The following is a 21,327-nucleotide window of genomic DNA, read 5'->3' as shown; positions in this document are numbered from 1 at the left end:
CTCGGTTTTTTGAGGAGACCAAGAGAGACGGCATACCACTGGTTAGGACACCCCTCGAGTCCTTGAGATTAACGAGAATCGCCCATCCCTGGAGTCAGAAAAGTCCTGCGCTTATTCCGACGTCGAAAAGTCCCGAGGATTTTATTTTATACTCGGCAATTCCTCATATATATATCAATTCTCCATTCCCCTTTTCCTCTCGGCTTCCCGCCACAGATCATCGTCATCATCATTCGAACGTTTCCGGGCTCACGAGCTCATTCGTCGGGAAACTTCGACTTGCTCCATTCGAGGGAATTCGCTCGTGGAGTCCACTGGGACGGAACATACACAAGCGCTTTTTCAGTCACGGAAATACTGATCTTTTGCCCGAATCCTGCCATAAAAACTTCGATATGAGATATTCGCCTTCTGGAGAGGATGGCTCGGAAGAGAGACAGGGAGGAGGAAAGGATTTACTGTACCGCGCTTACCGGCTGATCGTGAGTCCCTGTGGTCTGTGGAGGAGTCAAATGACAGCTGATTTGAGTTTTCGATCTCTGTCCCATTGTATTCGGAGAGCTCATGGCGTTTAGACTCTTCGCAACCCCGAGGAGGTACCTTTCCGCTAAATTCGTCAAACCATCATGGATACGATACGGCGCTGCCAAACACGGTGATTTCACTCAGAGAGAGCCTCAGCTCGGCAACCAATATCTTGAGGATGGACCGCTTCTGCGAGCTCTCCGAAGGAGTGTCCCTCGTGAAGTTTTGAGTGAAATTGAGCCAGACCTGACCCTATTCGGGGAGAGGGTTCCTGTCGAGATTGAAGCATTGGGTCGTGAATGCGAGAAGTTCCCTCCGAAACTCACCCATCAGAACGCTTGGGGTGAGCGCATTCAGGAGCTTTGGACCTGCGAAGCTTGGAAGGAACAGAGAATCATCGCTGCCGAGGAAGGTTTGGTCGCAACAGCCTACGAGCGGAAGCATGGCGAGTGGTCTCGCCTTCATCAACTGGTCAAACTGTACTTGTACGCCCCATCCGCTGGACTCTACACATGTCCCCTGGCAATGACCGACGGAGCATCGTCAACAATCGAAGCTCTGAAACTTGCCGAGAACTTCCCACAAATGAAGCACGCCTTCGAGCGTTTGACGTCAAGACACCCCGACAAGTTCTGGACTTCAGGACAGTGGATGACGGAACGTCGCGGAGGTTCGGACGTGGCGAACGGGACGGATACCATTGCGGTACGAGATCCTTCCTTGCCCGAAAAACATTACCGATTGTACGGATACAAATGGTTCAGTTCGGCGACCGATGCAGACATGTCTCTGACGTTGGCCCGCGTGGCGACGGCCGACGGAAAGGTCGATGAAGGCAACAAAGGTCTTAGCCTCTTTTTCCTTAAAGTTCGAGACGAGAACGACCGGCTCAACAACATTCACATGGTCCGATTGAAGGAAAAGTTGGGCACCCGTCAATTGCCCACGGCCGAACTCCTCCTCGACGGAGTGGAGGCGATCCAGCTCACGGAACCGGGACGAGGAATTTCGGGAATCTCGAATATGTTGAACATCACTCGCGTTTATAATTCTGTCTGTTCCGTTGCGCCGATGCGTCGACTGCTGAATTTGGCGAGAGATTACGCCGAAAATCGAGAGGTTTTCGGAGCGAGGATCATGGATCATCCTCTGCATGTTCACACTCTTTCCGAAATGGAGGTCGAGCACAGAGGTTGCGTTCTGCTTATGGTCCGCGCGGGCGAATGGCTCGGGAAGCGGGAATGCGGAACCGCTACCGATGAGGAACAGCTGCTGCTGAGACTACTCATACCCGTGATGAAGTTGTACACAGCGAAACAAGGTGTTTCTGTGAGCTCGGAGCTCCTCGAAGCTTTCGGTGGACAAGGATACATGGAAGATTCGGGACTCCCCTGTTTCCTCAGGGACGCACAAGTTCTACCGATATGGGAGGGGACTACGAATATCCTGTCGCTGGACGTTCTCCGAGCACTGCACAAGAGTCAAGGAGAGGCCTTGCGAGCCTTCGCTCACAGTGTTGCAGAGAGTCTCAGCGGGGCGGAGCTCCATTCGGACGAGAACTTGAGGAAGAGTGCTCTGACTGTTCAGAAAGCGGTCGAGGACATAGTTGATTTCGCGACAAACAACCAGGATATTATTCAGCTCGCGGCACGTGACCTCGCCTACTCGATCGCCCGCACGTACATCGGAGGACTTCTCGTGCAACAAGCTTGCTCTCGAGAAACTCTCCCTCATCAGGTGTGGGCTGCGTCCCGTTGGTGCCTCGGCCGAGATCTCTGCCCGGTGCGGACGTCTCAAGAAAACGGCTTCTATTCGATCGAAAGCTATCAGAGCTCTCAGAAGATGTTGCAACCTGCAGTTAATACTTGAGGAAACTTTCCGGCCGCTCTCGGACTGCTTTTCGGAGAGGACACGTGGGTGAGGTGTCCGAGCGATTCGCGAGCCCCAGATTCGGACTCCCAACACTTCGTTGAGAAGATTGACGATGCGTATGAAGATGAACTCCAGTCTTTTTCGCGAAGGATTAGGCGCTTTTACCAGATCAATATGTGCTGTCAGTCACCCCTGGTCAGAACACGAGGCGGTAGGCTTCCAAGAACTCCGACGTCAGAGTAGTGAACAACTCGCCGGGTATTTCATGACGCCGAAATTGTTTTCCTTATCTCGTTTCCTGACGCTTCCTGATCCAGTGGGCCCAGAGGAACTCTAATGTCCCCGCACCAAAAACTTGTCAGTACCTTACGTCACGATTGCTTGCACGACTCCTAGGAGGCACCTGTGTATTATAAATATCACTCCGACTTCTCGGGAAATATTGGCTGATCGATTCACCGGAATGCTTCGACCAGATTTTTTTTTCTCATTGCATTCCCCACTCCTCTCAGGCGATGAGATCGCCCCTAAAATGGAAGTGGTACGACCCTGTAGTATTGTAGAATCACATGGATCAATGAAACCTCGAATCATAATTCGTGCTATAAGCCGCGAGTCTCCTCGCGTTCTACAATCCGATTATACACATCATACATGATGAATTGACGTATCATTTCGGGTGCAGAAATCGCGGGTCACGAGTCCGACTTCTCGTGTGCGGCTGACTCCACATCCGTAATGAGAAGACACCGTACGATATTTCGTGTCTCCTGCGTGCAAGCAGGTCAGCGATGCATCCATTTCCATTATTCGCCGCAGCTACGAATGAGTTCGGAGAACCTCATGGCGCCAAAGACTCTTCCAGCTCGTGATCACTTCTTTGCCATCCCATGATTTCGCCGCGGGAGCGAGAAACCGAGCTTCGAAAATGTGAGAGACCGCCCGATCCCGCCGAGACCTCCAGAAAAGATCATCGACATCATTGTATCCACTCTCGCTGCTGTCAACAGATTCCATTTCTGGACATTCCTCTGTGCGCAAAAACTCCGAAGAGATTAGCTTAATCGCTACCAAGCGTGTGAGCTCAGAAGACTTCGCCGCATAATCTTCCGAGGGAATTACGAAATTAGTGCGTAGTGCACTCTCACACTCTCCAGCAGAGCAGAAAGGCTGGCGACGGCGGCGGCAGCAGCAGCAGCACGCAGGCAGACACCCATACCACACACTCCCACAGCAGCAGCAGCAGCAGCAGCAGCAGCGGAGTGCATACCAACGGTCTGAACTCGGTTGGAGTCCAAATAGAGTGTCCTGCTAGATCAGGACTAGACGGTCGGCTCGCGAACGTCCGTGTGGCCGGCGAGCAGGCACGATTCCCGTAGCAGTTGCATCGCTTCGACCCTTAGCTAGCAGAGAGAAGACTGACGCGACTACGGTAGTGAGGACTCGACGGACTTCTGACGACCACTGGTACGCACCGATGGACTCAAGCGATCACAAGCGATCCGATCGGCTCCTTGAGTGACTCTAAGGCCCTTCGTCGAACCATCTGGATATCGGTTCAGGCTCCCGACCCTGGCTCTCCATCCGCTTCTCAACGGATTGACTTTTCCGCTGATCATCATCCGGGCGAACATCGTCGACGAAAACTCCTCCAAGTGGGCTGTTGCTGCTGCTACTGCTACAAATGTATCGGATGTCGGTCTTGTTGTCTTCTTTTTCCGCGGATAGCTCCAGTTGTCGTTGTTGAGCCCCGCAGCATCGCGTAGTGAGCCGCTCGGGAAGAAGTATTCCCGCTGCGAGCAATAGCAGAAACACTGGCGGTGGCGGCGGTCGCAGCAAATCCCGCAGCAGCCCTGCAACAACAGACTTGTTGGAGTGAGCCGGACATCTCGGTGCTTGGAGTGCACCAACAGCGGAGAGACTCGAACTGAGAGTGTACGGAAGTCGACGTCTGACTGGGATCTCATGGAATGGTGTGATAGACTTTGAATTCGGAGATTTTTCCTCGAACTATCGGGCAGTTCTTTGCTGGTGTGTGCGTGAGTGACCGATAGACCGACTGATCGAGTGGGCGGGTGCGTGCCGTCCTGGATTTGTGGCAACTATCCCGATCGCTTGCCCCCCACCGCCGAGGTGCCCCCAAGACGCATTTTGTATTCGTGGGAAAAGCTCACAACGACCAGCGGGAATTAGTTCCTCATCTACCGTATTCTGTGAAGCGAATCCGAAGTTCCCCCTCTGCGGGAAAACAAGCCACTATTGGATGAGATCGACGCCCGGTGAGAAATATCTCCGTTGCAGAACATTCGACTACAGTTCACGCAGTTTCGAGAAACTCTGACCGCTGCTTGTGGATCTAGAGCCTGCAGTGCAATCCGAAATGCTTCAGCAGGAGAACGGCGGATCGTCGGTGCTCGAGGAGCAGCACCGGGGAGCTAAGGTGAGTCGATTGCGGAGCTTGCTCCACACATCTAAATATGTATATTTGCATTTTTAAATATCCTTCCAATCACGAACCGCCTTACGATTCGTCCGGATACGATTATACGCGGTGGGCATTAGCTTTAAATCGTTGTCCTCCCCCCCATCGATTTTCTGTTTCCTTACTCGGAGGAGCTGTTTCCTGCCGCAAGACGGACTGCGGTCTGCGTCAAGCGATACGGTGTGATGGAACGAGCGCGCTCAAGTTCGTGTTCCTCTTTTTTAACCCCGAGGGAAAATTGGTACTTTCCCCGATAGCTCTAAAACGTTCTAACGGACATGCTCTTGTATCCGAGACGAGAAAGGAATGACTTCTCGAGTTTCAAATAGAGCTTCGGACGACAACGACGGCGAAAGCGGCGGCATCGACTGACTGTGTGTGTGTGTGTATCTGGTCGAGTGCCTTGTAAGGCTTTGCTTTCTTGGCAGTTGCTTGTTGTGGCGGCTGACGCCGTGGCCGGGTTAAGACGCCCTCGCTTCCACAATTCTAGTCACAGCTAGCGCACCGCGTGGCCAGCCGATGGGTCCAAAAATTAGCGATGTTTGACGAATCGTTTGACTCGAGACAAAGCTTATTCGCCCGAACGAACTCGTCCGACTACGTTTCTTGTGTCGCTGGTCGCCCATGAGTAGTCTAGCCTCCCTCCGAGCTGATGTATCCGTCTGCCGTCTTGGATAATCAGATCCTTCGCTAATTATCCGGGAGCCATCGAACCTATCGTTCGTCTGATGTCAGGCAGAATGTGTGCTCGTCAGCGTCGCATCCCGATGCAACGGATAGGAGCCGAACGCTTTCGGCTAATTACAATTAGAAGTCGATACACCCACTCGTCCGTCCATCCATCCATCCATCCATCCGATGGCGTACCGCTCAACCGAATTAAGCTTCAACAGGGTTCACTCGGGTTTCTTAGAGTCAGGGCAGAATAGGGGAGCCCCTAGTCGCTTGAACGACATATACACACAAACATATAGTCATTCATTCACATTTTGTTGGGGAGACACAAAGACTCCCTGATACCTCCGAGAGATCCATTTTGAGCGAGAATGACATATCCGCTCGCCTTTCAGAAATCGCTCTCTATTTGGAAACTCCCCAGGTCCGCTATCCCGAGCTGGAGCGCCGAAGCGTCTGGCAGACCTGGACGAAATGTGAGCAGGAACGGTGACCCTCACATTCGCCAGTAGTTAGATTAATCGATCGATCGAGTCACCCATTCGTCGGACGCTGTGCATGCGATCCCGGCAAGGGTTTAATGCAGAGCTCGTTTTCTTATTATGAGCTGATAGCTGCAATACCTGGGTGCTCTCGTGAGTCGCTGCCTTTGCCGGAATCGGAAGGACGGGGATCTGACACGGAGAACATCATAGTATCGAGTTCCGCTTGGACTATATATCGCGTTCTTCGTGGAAGTCATCATTCCCATTGACTCAATCATCTGAATAATCCTCCCCTCGATATTCCTCATCGGAAATAGATTCCCGACTCGGTAAAGATCGATTTCCGATCGGATGAGGCTTTCATGAGCACTGTCGCTCATTCGCCCTCATCTTCTAAACCTTATAAGAGATTGAATCCGGCAAGCGACAAGTGTCCTCCGGGGAGCCCGCACTGTCCGCGTATGCGCAACGCGGACCTTCCCGAAGTTTGTTTAGCATCTTATTATCCCCTTTCTCCTCTTATTAATTAAATTTCCATTGGAACAGCCAGCACTCTTCTCATATGTAGGCAAATGCTAGGGAGCCTCCTCGCGACAAAGGACTCGCGATCGCCGGTCCTCCCTCGACTCTTTGTTTGTTCGTGCCAGGATTCTTGTCCCGAGAGTGGAGCTACTGATGAGACTCCACGTCCGTCCGTTTACCTCTTGGGTTGACCGCAAATGTATTCGCCTTCGGATGTGCATTCCCCTCGTCGTAATGTCAGAAATCACGTACTCTTCCGCCTAGGATCGCTAATCTCCGACGAGACTCCAGGGACGCACCACCTCGGTGTTTTTTCCGGGGGAGGGAGGAAACAATGGATTTCGGACATTGCAGTGAGATAGATCCAGACCGTTCTCCTCGCTCCTCCCCGGCTTCTTTCGGTCCCCCCGACGGTCGGCCATCCATTGATTGAGTGATTGAACGACTGACAGCTAGATGACCGTTAGCTTTGAGAGCTCAGCGGCGTAGTTTTCGATGGAACAGCGTTTCGAGCAGCGCGAACGGTCGTGGCGGTGGGAGCTCGGCAGCAAGAGTCGATGTTTTGTTGCCTTTCTGCGCGCTGCTCCCACCACATGCCGTCTGTCTCGCCGGCTATGCGGTGCCGCCGCCGCCGCCGTTGTCGGATGGACGTCAACTATGGCCAGACCGTCTTACCATTGAGCTTGGCAGCGCTGTATATCGGACAACGCATGCGCCGGCGGAGCCTGGTAAGCAAGGAGCTGCAAAAAGTCAAGGGGACCGGACAGAGCCGCTACGAAGGGAGCGGTGCGGTCACTCGTAACGCCAGAGGAAGCTCGTTCGTGTTCCCGTCGTGGTTACCGTTGATGAAGGTCGGCTGAGCTTGAATTCAACTCTGCTCGGTCCGTCCTCCTCGTCGTCGCTGTTCTCCTGTCCAACAGCAGAAAACAAGTCGAGTCAGACCCGTGGACTAGAGGGCATCGGCATTGCTGCCGTCATCTCTGAAATCAGCTGGCCCACAACTTGGTCGCGGCTCCTCTGGTCGACTGTTGCTGCTTTCGACGATAAATCCATGACCGTTATCATTATCGTCGTGATCATAGATAACCTGTTCGGCAACCTTGTGCCGATGTGAGTGAGCCACAATTTTCCTTGATGGTGTATTTCCGAACTGACTAAGCTTGTTGCCACTGTAAGTGCCGCTGCCGTGCGGACGCCGCTGCTGCTGTCGTCGTCGTTGCCACCACCATCATCAGCCGCACTTCCCTCGTCGTCACTCACAACTGATGACCAGAAACCAAAGTCGATATCACAACTACGCGAAGCCAGTTTCGCCGCGCTGGTCTTTGATCATGTGAAGCTGCTTATATCGTTGGACCTGGACTCTAGTTGTTGCTGCGGTTTCGTTCGTCGCTGGTGCTTCCTAGGATTTTGTGTCGTGGTGATCGTCATCGTCGTTCAATGTATCATCATCATCGTCGTCGATGCCTCCGATAAGCTCGACGTTGGCGGAGATAAGCTCGGACGTTCTCTCCGGCACCAAGATTCTTAATAGTCGTCATGTACATGCCCAGAGTGTGATCTTGCGTTTCCTTGTGGTAGTGATAGAATTCTGGGCGTACCTCCGTCAGTCTGAGATGTCATCTTTCTCGACTCGGTTTGTAGACTTTCGAGTTTCGATTTTGTGTTACACTCCATAGCTGTGTGGTATGGAGCACGGGGACGCGAGAAAAACAGGGGATCGCTTTAGTCTGCTAGATGGAGTCACGTCTCCTTCCTCGATGGATGAGCTGACTTTTTAAGGGCGAGTGATAGAGTGAGTGAGTGAGTGACAGAAAGACAGAGTGAGTGAGTTAGTGAGTGATAGGAAGACAGATTGAGTGGATGACAGACGGAGAAAGTGACAGATTGTGTAAGTGTATGATGGGTGCGGAGCGTGAGATTTTCATTCTCTGCCGAATTCATTCAGAAGCGGTAGCGGCGGACGGATGCGGCTTCGTTGTCGGAAATACAACGACGCCCCCAGCTATTTTGTCGGACACTATCATCAGCAGAAATAGCGTCGGAGTCTGCGGTATGATCTAGTTTGGTCAGCGGCGACGAATTCCGTCTCGACCGGTGCCGGGGTCGACGCGACAAGAATATCTGTTCTGTTATCTGTGCTTGTCCGACGACTCAGCTTGTCCCACATCAGTTCGTAAGCAGGGAATAATCGTATGATGTCGCTGGCGGGACATACTGAGTACTGAGCCCGAGTATGCTACCTAGATGGCTTCGACTGGATGTGAGGAGGCCTCCAGGTCATTCCGGAAACAGCATGCCCTGAGAAGAGCTCCGGCTCATGCGAGTCTCTCCGTTGACAACGATTGTCGAGTAGGAGAGTCTCGTGTCGAGTCATCGCACTCGGACGATTTTTTCCGCACCTAATTGGTCGCGGATGGGGTCGGAATGATATCTCGTCTCATCCGATGCCTCCCAGAAAACCACCGCGTACCGATGTTTCTGGGCTAGGGAAAGTCGATAGAAAGCTGAAGATTTGTTCGGACGGCGGGGTCGAGATACGAAGGCGGAATCGTTCTCCGAGGGAACCGCCGAAACCCTAACGTCACTGTCCCCCATATACATATTTATGTATGTACGACCCATCCTGTTGATGATTTGAGTGAACGGAGTCTAAAGGGGTGTCTCTTCGTCTTGCAGAGTAAACTAGAGTGCGGGAAGGGGTCTGGTGGCTCCGACCAAAAAGACAACCAAAGCTCAGAAAGCTTTCTCGAGAGACGTTCTCCTGGTCTAGCTTCTAGGGAAAACGAGACCACGGAAGAGAACGACGCATATGAAGAAACCAAAGGCCTAGATTTGACGATTTTCGAGGCGCTGCTGATTGATATTGCGAACTTTGACAAGGTTTGATCAATGATTCCCGTATTCTCATATTCTAATCGACCCTCTCGTCGTCTACACCTGTACTAAGAATGAGATACGTCGACAGAAAACTTCCGAGAAGAGCGCTCTCGCCAAGAAACTACTGGACGGAACCAAGTCTAGCGATAACAACGACAACAGGATCAACAACAACAGCAACGGCACGGCCAACAACAACAGTTTGAACGGGACCAGCGATCTCCTTCTCAGTTGCGAAGACATCAAAACCTCGAGCTTGAATAACAACATCAACAACGTCTGTAGCAGTAGCAACAATAGCAGCGGCGGCGGCGACAGCCCGAGCAACAGCAGTAGCAGCAACAATAAAAATAATCCAACAAGTGGCAACAGAAGCACCACCACCACCCTCAACACCTCAGAAAGCCAAGTATCAGAGCGGAGCGGAGGAACAGGCTGCGACGACTTAATGCGTGGTATGGGATCTGTCACCGGTCGGACGATGGGCGCCTCTGAGAGTCGCTCAGATCATCGATCACCAGACGACGATGACACATCTTTCAATCACCCTGCCCCCGTGGTGAGTCTCTTGCTCGCTATGATATATGTCTACGATTAAGATATATGCATATGCATACATATATATATTCATAAACATAAACATAGATATAAATACCTATGATATACGTGCCTTCAGCAAGCGTAAAATTCGACAAATGACCCTTCTCGATAGGATTTGGCTGACGATATCAATCAGATCTCGGTTCTATTCGGATTCCAGATCTTCACGGGAAGAATGGAAGAAATCCGGACCAGTATGGGCACCGGCGAGAATCCGAAACGGAAGAAAAAGGACACATGCTATAAGACTTATCAAGCCGACTCCGTCGACGGCCATTTTGGTGATAAGCCTGTAAAGGAAATTCTGCATATTATCGATCCACCTGAAGACCTCCAGAACAAACTCAAAGAACGAGAACGAGGGAAAGGTGAGGAGCGTGATACTTCAAGGACTCATGTGAGATCGATGTTGTGAATTTGTCGAGGGCAAGATTCCCCGAAAATTCCTCAGAAAGAGAATGTCCAGAAATATTTGGTAAAGGGGTTCCGGATCCGGAAATTTCGGGAGCGCTCTATCTGACCTCCAGTTATCGCTTCAGGACCTTCGAGAGTGAAGAACCATGTCAAAACCAAAGAAAACGCGCCGGTATCTAGCGTGAACTCTCCGTGCTCAGACGGAGAGAGCACCTCCTCGCCCCCCGCAACCTCTCCCGAACGAACTAAGAGACCGCTGTCCCCGCAATCTGAGAGAGGGGGTTCACCGGTCGGCTTGGCTGAAGACTGCGAAGTCCTTTGGCTGAGCGACCCTGATCGCGCCAAGCCGGAAGACTGGGAAAAGGTTCGTCGGGGTCGAAGACAAAAGAAAACCCCGCCTGCTCCTTTCGTGGCTCCTGAGAGACGGGACCACAAGGAGCGGTGTGCTCCGTTCGGCCAAAACCCGCACCACCATAACAACAATCATCATCAGCAACTTCAGCAGCAGCAACATAAACAAACCCAGACGAGTCAAGTGCAGCAACCCAACGTCCCGCAATCATCGACGAGGTACGCTGCAGCTGCTCATTCGACGTCCGCTACAGCTGCCGTGCAAACCAGTTCCACGAGTCCGTCGTCTGCAGCCTCGACATCGAAAAAAGCATCGCCACCGATCTCGAGAATCGCGAACAATTCTGATGATGACTTCCCTCCGATCGGTCCACCCCCATCGCATGGAACGAGACCTCTCGTCCAAAGTCAGAAACCCAAAACCATCACGACAGGCCCATGGGGCTCGGGTCGAATGGCGGATGTTCTACAGGGTAAGAAAGTTCCTCCACCGCAGCAGCAGTCCGCCCCACAGCAGCCAAGGGAGCAAAGGCCGCCGACCCCGCAACAGCAGTTATCGCCAAAGCAACAACGCCTACAACAACAACAACAATCACCACCGAAACAACAGCAACAGCAGGCCCTTAATCTCCAAGCAACGACTTCTGTGAAGAGCGATGCGAAGTCCACGCCACCCGTGAACGCGGTGAACAGGGGTGGCTCCACGAAAACGATTAGACCTGGAATCGGTGTGGTGCCCGGTCCCACAGGACCCATCTTACCGCCGGGGGCTGACGGTGACTACGGCGACGAACTCAGAGAAGAAGAGGGGCTCTCATTTGGGTGAGTGGTCGATTTTAGTCCTTGACGGTGCCGGCTTCTCGATAGAGTCGAGAATCATAGTAGTATTACGGAAAACTCGAGACTGTCTCTCATCGTGCCGGTCCTCGATGGCATTAAAGTAGAATCCTGCTGATTGAGCTTCCGCCGGCAGGAACTTTGACGTGGAAACCATCCGCTCGATAAAGGCCAGTGCGAGAATCCGCGTTGCCTCGAGACGTGACGAGGAGGAATTGAAGAGTTGCTTCAACTACGGTCAGTGCGTGAAACTCCTCAATGATCACTGGCTGGAAGTCCACAGAACTGTGCAAGGTTGGTCAAGACGAAGTCGTATTCCTAGGTAATCGTATTCTAGCGTCGTGAGGCCGATGAATAATCGTGCTTGATGCTCATTGAAACTCTTCCAGATCCGCAAATGATTCCGGCTCGCTCCATTGAAGCCGGTGGAATCCGGAAACAGTGATGAAGATTGTTCTACTGGGGAGATCGGTCTTCTCTCCGACGAGGCATTCAACAGCTGGTTGCTCGCTGAGACGGGGGAACTCGAAACGACACATGGAGGGGTACCATCGCGGTAGGTTTGGGGTCGGATGCGGTATCCGATGATCGGTGACCTCGAGATTGCGCCGGAGGAAATCAAGAGATTCAACTCAGAAACGAACAATGCGTCGTCCCGAGGGACGCTCCATGTATTGATACCGCCTCGAGAGTCTAGCAGTCCAAGCAGGACGCACAACGTTAGCAGGAAGGGAACGGACGGAGGATAGTTCAGTGAAGCACGGAGTCGAGTCTCTTCGCTCAGAACTTGGGTGTCGAGTGTATGTGCCGGCAGGTGTAGAGCAAGAAGCGAGTCAATCGATCGCCGAGCGAGCGACCCGGTACCGCGGCGCCGCGAGAGAAGCATGACTCAGCGATTCGGCGACTTGGCATGTCCGCATCGAGTGTCCAAGGGAAGCAGAGCGAGGACGCCGCAGGGGGAATGAAGAGGAAAGATATTTAATCAGAATCGTCGATTGCTCCGACCTGTCCTGCGACAACATGAACCTTGTATCTAGTAATTGTGCTAAGGTGATTTCTATTTCGATCCTTCCGTTCCCTCTCCAGGGGGATATGCTATCATCACGACTTGAGAATGATAAAGATAATTATTATGTTACTTTCAAGTGCAGAAGTTGAAAGCTTCACTTGTTTCCGAGTTTTTGTTACTTTATATTCCAATCGATGCGTTCTCCGAGGATCGGAGTGTCGACCGGTAACCAGTCCGGAATGTGCGCTTGCTGCTCCCGTCGAAGATCAGCATTAGAATGGTCGAGTCCCGACTCGTATGAAACTGTCAACAGTCTTCGATTTGAGGGACCATAAGCACGAGGTTGATACGCAGTGAGAGCTGGATTGGTTTTCGCTTCGCAGGAAATTCCCCTGCGCGCTGACTGCGATGCATGCTCTCGACTCCGGGGAGCATGCTTGGCGGTAATCGTCCGACTTGCCATCGGGTTGCGACGAACGCTCGTGAGTTTTGGATCCGAGAATTCGCTTTCGATGGACTCGTCTAGGCGAGCGCACGAGTCGTCCACCAATCGACTGCGTCGAGTGTGATTTGTATGTTACTGTGGGAAACGAAAATGAATCGCGTGTCGAGTTGTAAACTCTTGTTTTCTGAGCGGAGCGCTGACTGAGCTCCGCTGTATATAAAGGGGAAGAGGCAGTTATCTAACGAGCTGCGGATCGGATTAAGGGTAATGTTACGATGTATGAGCGGGAGAGAATGAATGTGTTGGAGAGGAACGAAAAAGCCTATTATCAAGGAATCGGCATAGATACAATTACCAAGTGCCGAAGGAGAGTGAGATAAAGACGTTGGAGACGTCAATGACCCCGCGAGCTCGATCGACCGAGGCCCATCGTCGCGTCTCGCGCGTCGCGAGGCTCTCCCGATTAGAACTAGGTCATTTTTGAGGCTGCTGAAAACATAGGGCGGAGCTCTCCCCGGCCGAGCCTTTCTGAACGAAGCTATCGCAGAAATCTCGTTCGGATGTGATATCTGATTGCTCTTCCGCGGGGATTCGATCAAACGTCGTGACGACTGCTAGGAAGGCGTGCTCGATCCCATATTCGGTATCGTCTCATTCCGAAGCAATATTGTTTGCGGGATTCCTTTTTTCGGATCGACGAGACTCGGCCGGGCGCATTGTTTCCTATGCTTTGAGCTTGATCAAGTTCCCCGAAGTATTAGAATCGGAAAATCTCTCGAATACGTCTCGCTGAACTCTCGGCAGGCCCCGGGGTCGATGTCGATCCACAAATTATTCACTCAGGCGGACCTCCTTCCGAATCGGTTGACCCCTCGAGTTGGCAGATGAGCTAGATGTCGAAGCCTTGACTTGAAGGATACGATACGATCATCAACGAGGCCTTCTCATTCTCCGATAGTGGTGAAGTCAGGCCCCCTCTAGCCTTTGGGATCGCTCCCGAAAACTCGAGATGGTTCATCATTGAACGGCCCACGGGCTGAAACTCTGACAAGAGAGGTTTCTGCTTTTCGGAGGACCGGGCGGATTCTCCGCTCATGAGCGGAATTCCACGATCGGAGGAATGTCGAGTTGGGGACACTCTACTGTGATGGAGGAGTAACTAGGAATCGTATTCCATCCTGGGACTCCGAGAAGAGGCGGTTGAGAGCGTTCCGGATTTCGACCCGCTGGAGAAGCCCAGGATCGTCTTACTCCCTTCCCGTGCTTTTGCTTTGAGATCGGAGTGAATGGTTGTGATTCGAACTACAGGCTCGAGTTCGTGAGAGCTCCCGAAACCCCGAAAACTCGCAGAATTGAAGCGGAGAGCTCTCGTCGATTCTGCGAGACTGCCGCCCACCCCAGTCACAGTCCTGAAGGAGAATGCAGATGATTACGAAGTCGAAGATTGGAGCGACGACCGACGACAGATAGGGAAATGAAGGAGAGAAAGTCATGAGTTCAAATGAATTGCTATTCGGGGCTGTGAATACTGCGCATGCATGTGTGTGGCTGGTCACTCAAACGCGATTCCCATCACTGATTAAATCTAACATCGCCATCTTCTCGAGATGATCATTATCATCCTCGCCTCTGCTAGTTTACGGGAGAATGCAGACTGTCGATGAGCTCGGCAAATCATCGTGCTCAGAACAAACATAATTGAATTATCAATCATCATCATAGCACCATGAGGACGGCGAGCAAGATTGGTCTGGAAGATACTTCATTCACCAGGAGAACACAATTTATAATCGCTCCGAATATCATCCTCACAGCCATAGTGAAGGCGGAGGCGCATTTCTCCCGATCATGAGCCATTTTCGAGGAGCCGTCGATAGCCAATCATCGATTCATGAACTGCCGATGCAGTCATCTGTGTGTCGAGCAATCATCCGGGAAGAAGACTCGGAATGTGCGTGATTAATAGGCGTGAATTCTCCTTTTTGATTGACAGAGACAACTATGAGAGCAGATAGCATATAAACATGAACAATAATAATCAATGAATCCCGAGGAGCCATGGGAATATGGAATTTTGTGAAGGACTCGAGAGAGAGTTACAGCCATTCCAAGCAAAGCATCTGACTCGGAAAGTTCGAGCAGATCGGCTAACGAACTTAGAGGCCATAAATGAAAACTCTGTTTATCATAGGTCTAATGTCGTTTCAATTCGTCGGTGTGTCAGAATTCCTCCCGAGTGATTAGAATCTGATCGGAAAATCGATGTATGCGATGATCATAAAGATGGGACAGTTTGAGCATCAAGCATTCGAGATAGGATATATTGTTGATGGGGAGCGCTCGCCTTTGTTTATCGGAGACTTTTCAAGTCTCGTCTCCCGTTGAGTCCGGAGAAATAGGCCGTCTAATATGGAGAAAGATAAATGGGGTATCGCGGGTCGATGAACCGCGTTTTCTCGCACTCTGCGCGGATGACGCTCTAAGAGCTGTCTACCGACCTGGTGCTGAGATCCCAAACGGGGTCGTCAATCCGATCCCGATCCACCGACATGATTGGAAAGACGGCTGATCGAGACTGATGAAGGCATTCTAATTGGAACACAGACCAAATCGCTCGCATACGGTAGGCGGGAGCTCCAAGAAAAGAAACTTGCTACTGTGGATCGTATTCAATTTCGTTTGCTCTCCTCCTTGTTGTTTTGCAATGTACAGCAGAACGAATTGTATGCGGATAGGTGACGATTGAAAATGTTTCCAATGATTATCATAAGCATCAGGGGTCGAGCTGTCACGTTCACTGAATCGGAGATCTGACAAGTGATCTATCTTCTCCTACATATCAAACTCCAAAATAAGGCAAAATCCCGGAGAAGGGGACATCCTTTGTTCGATTGAAGGTAGTAGATTGTCCCAGCTGCTGGGGATATGGAGGCCCTTATGAAATTCATGAGAATGGTAGAACTTGCCACATCGAGAGAAATAAGTAACATCGACTCCCACGGCACGACCAAGACCCTGGGAGCCGGAGTCTCGACTGTCCATCGAGGAAGCTTCGGTTACGCTAGGCATCGGGGACAGGATAGCATTCTTTCTGGGTCGATCAGTCGTATATTCTTGCTTAAAGCTGAAAAACTCTCGAAAATCCGAAGATCCTTTCGTGAGCATCGACCGAGACTCGGTTGTCCAGCGTCGATACCGGGGAGCCGGAATTTAATTGTACGAGAATGGATACGCGTCCAAAGATGCGCTAAGGGTGCGGATTCGGACCCCGAATCGTCGGCTGCTCCGTCACTACCCCGGAGAAACGAGGAATAATTCTAGAATCAAAGAGAGTTCCGATCGGCCGGCTGCCTCCCGATCGATCCTCGAATATCACTCTGTGTTGACTCTGTGAATATCTCAACGATGTATACGAATGGTCCTGGATGAGAGCTCCAGGGGATTCGGAATGAATGACTATGTTTTTGTCCCGCTGAGCGGAAGTTTCTCAGCTGCATCTATTCGACCGAAATGGAATTTTGTCTCGACTCAAAACCATGAGCCTGCCCTCATCGTTCCAAGCTGATCATGTATCGGTTTTCCATCTCTATTCTTCCTTTGTTATGGAATACTTGGGAGCGATTACCACCGGCAGGCACCTCAGCTACTCTAGTGATTACCATGGAGAATTGTGCGATTGTATGATTGACAGAAGCCTACAGAACGAGAGGGGAATATTATGCTTGAGCAGGCGGAAACTATAGGAATACGCGAATTCTTCGATGAGACAAAGTTGTGTGTGATCTGCTGATATTGATAATATATATTTATTTTTCAAAATAAACGAATAAGTGTTGTCTCTGGAATATGTGCGTCATTCTCTGGACAGCCATTTTCTGAATTCTAGCTTCGAAATATCCGAAGGCGCATTTTAGCGCGCCATTCTATTTTATTTCACTCGGTGAGTGTCTCTGGAAGGACGAAAATAGATGTGATTCCGGATCGCAAGTACGACGTGGATCTTTGCACGCTTCACGCTTGGAAGTTCCATTCGATACAAGGATAAGCTCGCAAGGCTCCGCCTTCTAGTCCAATATCTCGCGGGCTAGACCAAACAATTTAACTCTGAGTAAGGGGTAGAAATCCACGACTAGGTCTAGCTTCGCGGGTCGAATTCTGGGCACAAGTTCTCGCAGGGATCGAGGCCGGCAACCCACTTCACCGGAAGAAAACTCTGTTAGGAAACTTCGTAGGGAAATTTTCCCGGCAAGAGGGGTCGGGTCTTTGCCGCCTCAAGCGCGAGTACCAACACTTCACAATCTCGGTTGCGGCCTTTCACGCATTGAGTTCGATTCCGTAACTGCTCTCGATTCTGTGAGTGGGAGAAAGAATCATGACAGCAGGGAATAAGGGGTGACTTACTCTAGACGTGACCGCGAATGAAAGACGCCGTGAAATATTGTGAAGCATGTGTATTCCGTGAATAAAACATTCTGAATGAATCTATACAGTCCGACGATGTTGTTGTCCCCCCTTGGAGCTCGTGTAGAAGTCGATGGAATCGAAGGCTCATTTGGATTTCTTGTCTTCGATGTCTGTCAATGGTTTCTGCCAGTTTAGGGGTTTCAATTGGAACCAAGGCCAATTGAAAAGACACACCAGGCATGACAACAAGCAACCACAGCCCAAGGTGAGTATCGAGTACGAGTACATCTGGAAAGCATAGCCGATACAGAAGCCCACGATGGCAGCTAGGACGATGATCAGCTGGAAGATTTTCTCGGCCCGTCGCTGCCCCTCGAAATCCTGTAGGATGAGAGTGATTTTAGGATCTGTGGATGATTCCTCCGAGAGCGTTGGGACTAGCGTCTGCGTTCTCCATTAAACGATAGAAGACACCTTTGAAATCAAACACTCTTGGATACGGCTCCAGTTCTAGATCATGCGGAGAGAAGCGTCGGTTCCAGCAAGATTGGATCCGGACTCTAATAAGGGTTTCTTTCATGCCCATTGGTGGAGCCAGATCTCCAAGGGGCCCAGCTAAACCCCGAGAAACTACAAGCTACTCCTCAATATTATTCTGTAGGGAGACAAGTTTTCGACAGGACCGGCATCGGGGGCAATCCCGAAAATGCCGGCCAGACGCACGGCACCTATTCTTCCACAAATCAAGTGGAGGCCTGATTGCAACCTGATTGCATCTGTTCGAAGATCGATGCCATCCACTCAGAACCCTACTCCGAGAAGCAAGCTGCGATCGGAAGGGGGCAGATGAGGGATTTATTCACGGCACACGATGTTTAGAGTCGACGTATCCCGGGCGCATTCTCGAATATGTAGACTGCCGTCACTTCAATACTGATATTTACCATAAAGAGCCATGAGTTGATGTAGCTCCAGATGGGCAGAGAGCTGATGAAACAGGCCATTTCGATTTTTAAACTCGGATTCAGTCTAAGCCTCACGAGAGCAGATGTGAAAAGTGACACTCGACACACGTCACTGTTCCGAAAACACACACACTCACACATCAACAGAATCCGGAGACAGGACACAGTCAGACGGCCGCTAAAACAGAGGGATATCTCGTTTTGTTGGCTGCTGACACCGAAAATGATAGCTCATGAGCTTGACGAACGATTTTTATGCCGAACGAGAGGTGCGAGAAGCTCTCTCCCCTCGACCCCTTCTCAATGAACCCCCTGATTCTAAATGAGTATCAGGGGCAAAGGGAAGAACTCTGGGATGTTCGCCTGATCGAGGGCGCTGCACCAGAACGAGGTTCGAGTATACCCGCCGCGGTGCAGGCTCTCCCCCATCAATAAATTAGACTTTGGGTTGAATGCGAGGCTCGGATCAGCTGCTCATCGGAATCTTGAACCATCTGAGAGATTCCTTAAGTCGATTCTCTCGCGCCAAGACCTTCCCGCGGGAGTCTCCAGACGCCCTTACACTGCGGCGTTGATGGGCCAATTTCGACTTCGGAGGCTTTCTAATGGCTTGAGACTTTCAAGCTATGAGTTATGCTCAGAGCCTAGCGAAGCGGGGCTCCTCTCCGGCTGTCGGCCCCGCCCGTGAAATCAAGCGCCCTGGACCAGTGCGCGCATGTTTCCTTGCTTTCTCTGTGCTCCCTTACCTTCCGCCGGGACAAATCGATTATACGTTCGAACATTACGCCCGCGAAGCTGTCGCCATCGATCCCCGGGTGCGTGAGCTCGCCGAGTACTCCTGGACGATATATTATCGAATTCTCCCGCAATACTCTAATGCTGCAATTATTTTTCCCAGCTCCAAACTTTCGTGGATTACGTTGGCAATCAGTGGCTTCAACGTATCGGGGCGGCTCGCCTCTCGCTTTATAGAGCTCCTGTGAACACAAACAATGCGGTAAAAAGTGATAACGCTTTACTTAGGAGGGAAGTGGGCGCCGACCCCCGAGTATGGGATCTGATGCGTGCGTATGCTTCACTTGGCAGTCTCTCTCACTCATAGGCGTGCTCTGGGGGGGAGGGGTAGGGGGACCATGGCCCCCTAGATAGCCTCCCGTCCTTATCTTAAAGAATAGGACAGAGGGAGGCGCGTCATCTGTTGGCCCCGTCTCCATAGGCGAAAACGGATTTTACCCCCTCCCCCCCATGCCCCTCTTCTTCTGAGGAACTCTTCTTATCGGGCTGAGATGAAGGTAAGACATTAGCTCACATTTCCAGAGGTTTTGTGCGGAATGGCTCAAGATGTGCCGATCGATCTAAAAGCATTAGCGAGCGGGGCATCCAAAATATTCGATCAGCGCCGAATCGCCCTACCCGAGTCCACGCGCAGAAGCTTCGCCTGTTTTGGGCTGAGCTTGATGCGGGGAGGATTTCGCCGATCGAATTTATCGAGCAAATTAAGTTCAGGCCAAGACGTGGTGAGACTTTCGCCGCCTTGTCCCGCCTGCACTGATATCATTCTGACCGAAAATAGTACGCTTCGCTGTAATCTTCCAGGCGCTGCTCCCGGCCGTTCACCTGCACTCGAGGCTATAGAAGATGAAGAAAGGGTGTTGAGTCCGACTGAGACCTCAAACGAGGCTCTCCTCTTTGATCTTTAGCGCGATGTCTGCCGACGGCGACCATACCTACAGTGTCCCTTCAACGTCTGCACAGCATTAGCTGCTCCGCAAGCCTTAGATCTAGGACCCCGTCAGTCAGATCTGTCCAGCTAGGGGGAACGATGCCTCCGAAGATTTCGAGGAAACTGTTATTGATGAATGATATAATCGGAATGTTGGGCGAAAACCAGCCTCTTATTTGATCCAGGAATATCCCTATTGATATCCAATCATGTCAATCATTTTATCATTTGCGGCCTCGTATGTCGAGTTTGCCTGTTGCATCTCGAATGAAGGAACTCTTCCGATCCAGAGGTATATCTTTTTCATTTTGAGGAAGGTAGGAGCGATCCATTTTCGGATGCCTTCTTCGAAAATCATCGATTCATGATCAGTTTCTCTAGCTCCAGCGAAGCTCACCAGCTCCAGCACTAGCTATTTCGCGCTTCTCCCCGCCGCTGAAACGGCGGAGGCTCATACAATTACTCTCTCCGATGTCCGCCTGCTAGCTGGCACCGACTAGCACGTATTCCTACGACTTGGCCCTTCTGAGAGGACGGAAGCCCGACCGGCTCATTCTCTCAGCTGTGGTGACAACGTTGCGTGATCGACATCGAAAAACTTCCGACAGACGGAGACGATAACTATACAGACGAGGATTGACAAGTTTTTTCCCGATTATCAGCATATTAGCCTCAGTTCGAGGTGAGTCAGCCTGTCAGCTGCCGAGCGCTCCGAGTCAAATAAAGGGTACAGCTGGGTAAGGGGGCGTTTTCGGCCACGACTCCGATTTTCGAAATGGATTGCGTGGCGTAATGTCCCACTCTTTAGGAGCATATTGACGCACTCAGATCATCTCAATCGCTTTTCAAGTCCGAATGGTACGCGAAAGAAAAATTAAAGTGTGTTCGGACCCCTGAAAACACCTGAAATCTTTGAACGGTCATTGCGCGAGAACGGGATGAGCTAGAGACTCGCGCTTGGTGGAGTTCGAAAGCTGGGAACAAGAGCTACAAAACCATGCCCCAATCACCGTCCTGAGATATTTTCTCCATGAGATACAGATCGATTTTTCGTCTGGAAAAATCACTTTTTCATGATTTTCCCGGAAAAAAATGTGATTACCAAGCTGGAATCGCTTGGGACAAGTTTTTTTAAGAC

The 21,327-nt window shown here is 51.2% G+C and overlaps 3 protein-coding genes across 3 annotated transcripts in view; 2 read left to right on the top strand and 1 right to left on the bottom strand.

The window, feature by feature from the left end:
• Window positions 1–564: 564 nt before the first annotated feature.
• LOC100898325 (acyl-CoA dehydrogenase family member 11-like) lies at window positions 565–2,661 on the top strand. Its single transcript, XM_003745643.2, has one exon. The coding sequence runs from the start codon at window positions 565–567 to the stop codon at window positions 2,392–2,394; it is 1,830 nt and encodes a 609-aa protein (XP_003745691.1). The 3' UTR covers window positions 2,395–2,661.
• A 14,712-nt stretch (window positions 2,662–17,373) lies between these two features.
• Window positions 17,374–18,580, bottom strand: Spase12 (Signal peptidase complex subunit Spase12). Its single transcript, XM_003745511.2, has 2 exons — window positions 18,446–18,580; window positions 17,374–17,882 (listed from the first exon to the last, which is right to left on the bottom strand). Exons 1-2 carry the CDS (start codon window positions 18,503–18,505, stop codon window positions 17,646–17,648), a joined length of 297 nt encoding a protein of 98 aa, XP_003745559.1. The 5' UTR covers window positions 18,506–18,580; the 3' UTR covers window positions 17,374–17,645.
• Window positions 18,581–20,677: 2,097 nt separating this feature from the next.
• Window positions 20,678–21,327, top strand: part of LOC100903327 (immediate early response 3-interacting protein 1) — a 3,355-nt gene continuing 2,705 nt past the window's right edge. Inside the window, exon 1 of the mRNA XM_003745516.1 lies at window positions 20,678–20,871. The gene's annotated coding sequence lies outside the window, so the exon portion shown is untranslated. The remainder of the gene's footprint in view (window positions 20,872–21,327) is intronic.

This window comes from Galendromus occidentalis, unplaced genomic scaffold (genome assembly GCF_000255335.2).
Source record: "Galendromus occidentalis unplaced genomic scaffold, Mocc_1.1 scf7180000077484, whole genome shotgun sequence".
In the NCBI taxonomy this organism is placed as follows: domain Eukaryota; kingdom Metazoa; phylum Arthropoda; class Arachnida; order Mesostigmata; family Phytoseiidae; genus Galendromus; species Galendromus occidentalis.
The sequence above is the reverse complement of the archived record's forward strand: the minus strand, read 5'-3'. Positions and strand labels throughout refer to the sequence as shown.

What these genes read in the sequence shown, in the direction of transcription:
- Spase12 (XM_003745511.2), bottom strand. Translation starts at nt 18,505, where the DNA reads ATGGCCTGTTTCATCAGCTCTCTGCCCATCTGGAGCTACATCAACTCA. An exon ending in TCAACTCATGGCTCTTTATG is followed by an intron (nt 17,883 to 18,445) that starts GTAAATATCAGT and finishes CTCATCCTACAG; the next exon opens with GATTTCGAGGGGCAGCGACG.
- LOC100898325 (XM_003745643.2), top strand. Translation starts at nt 565, where the DNA reads ATGGCGTTTAGACTCTTCGCAACCCCGAGGAGGTACCTTTCCGCTAAA.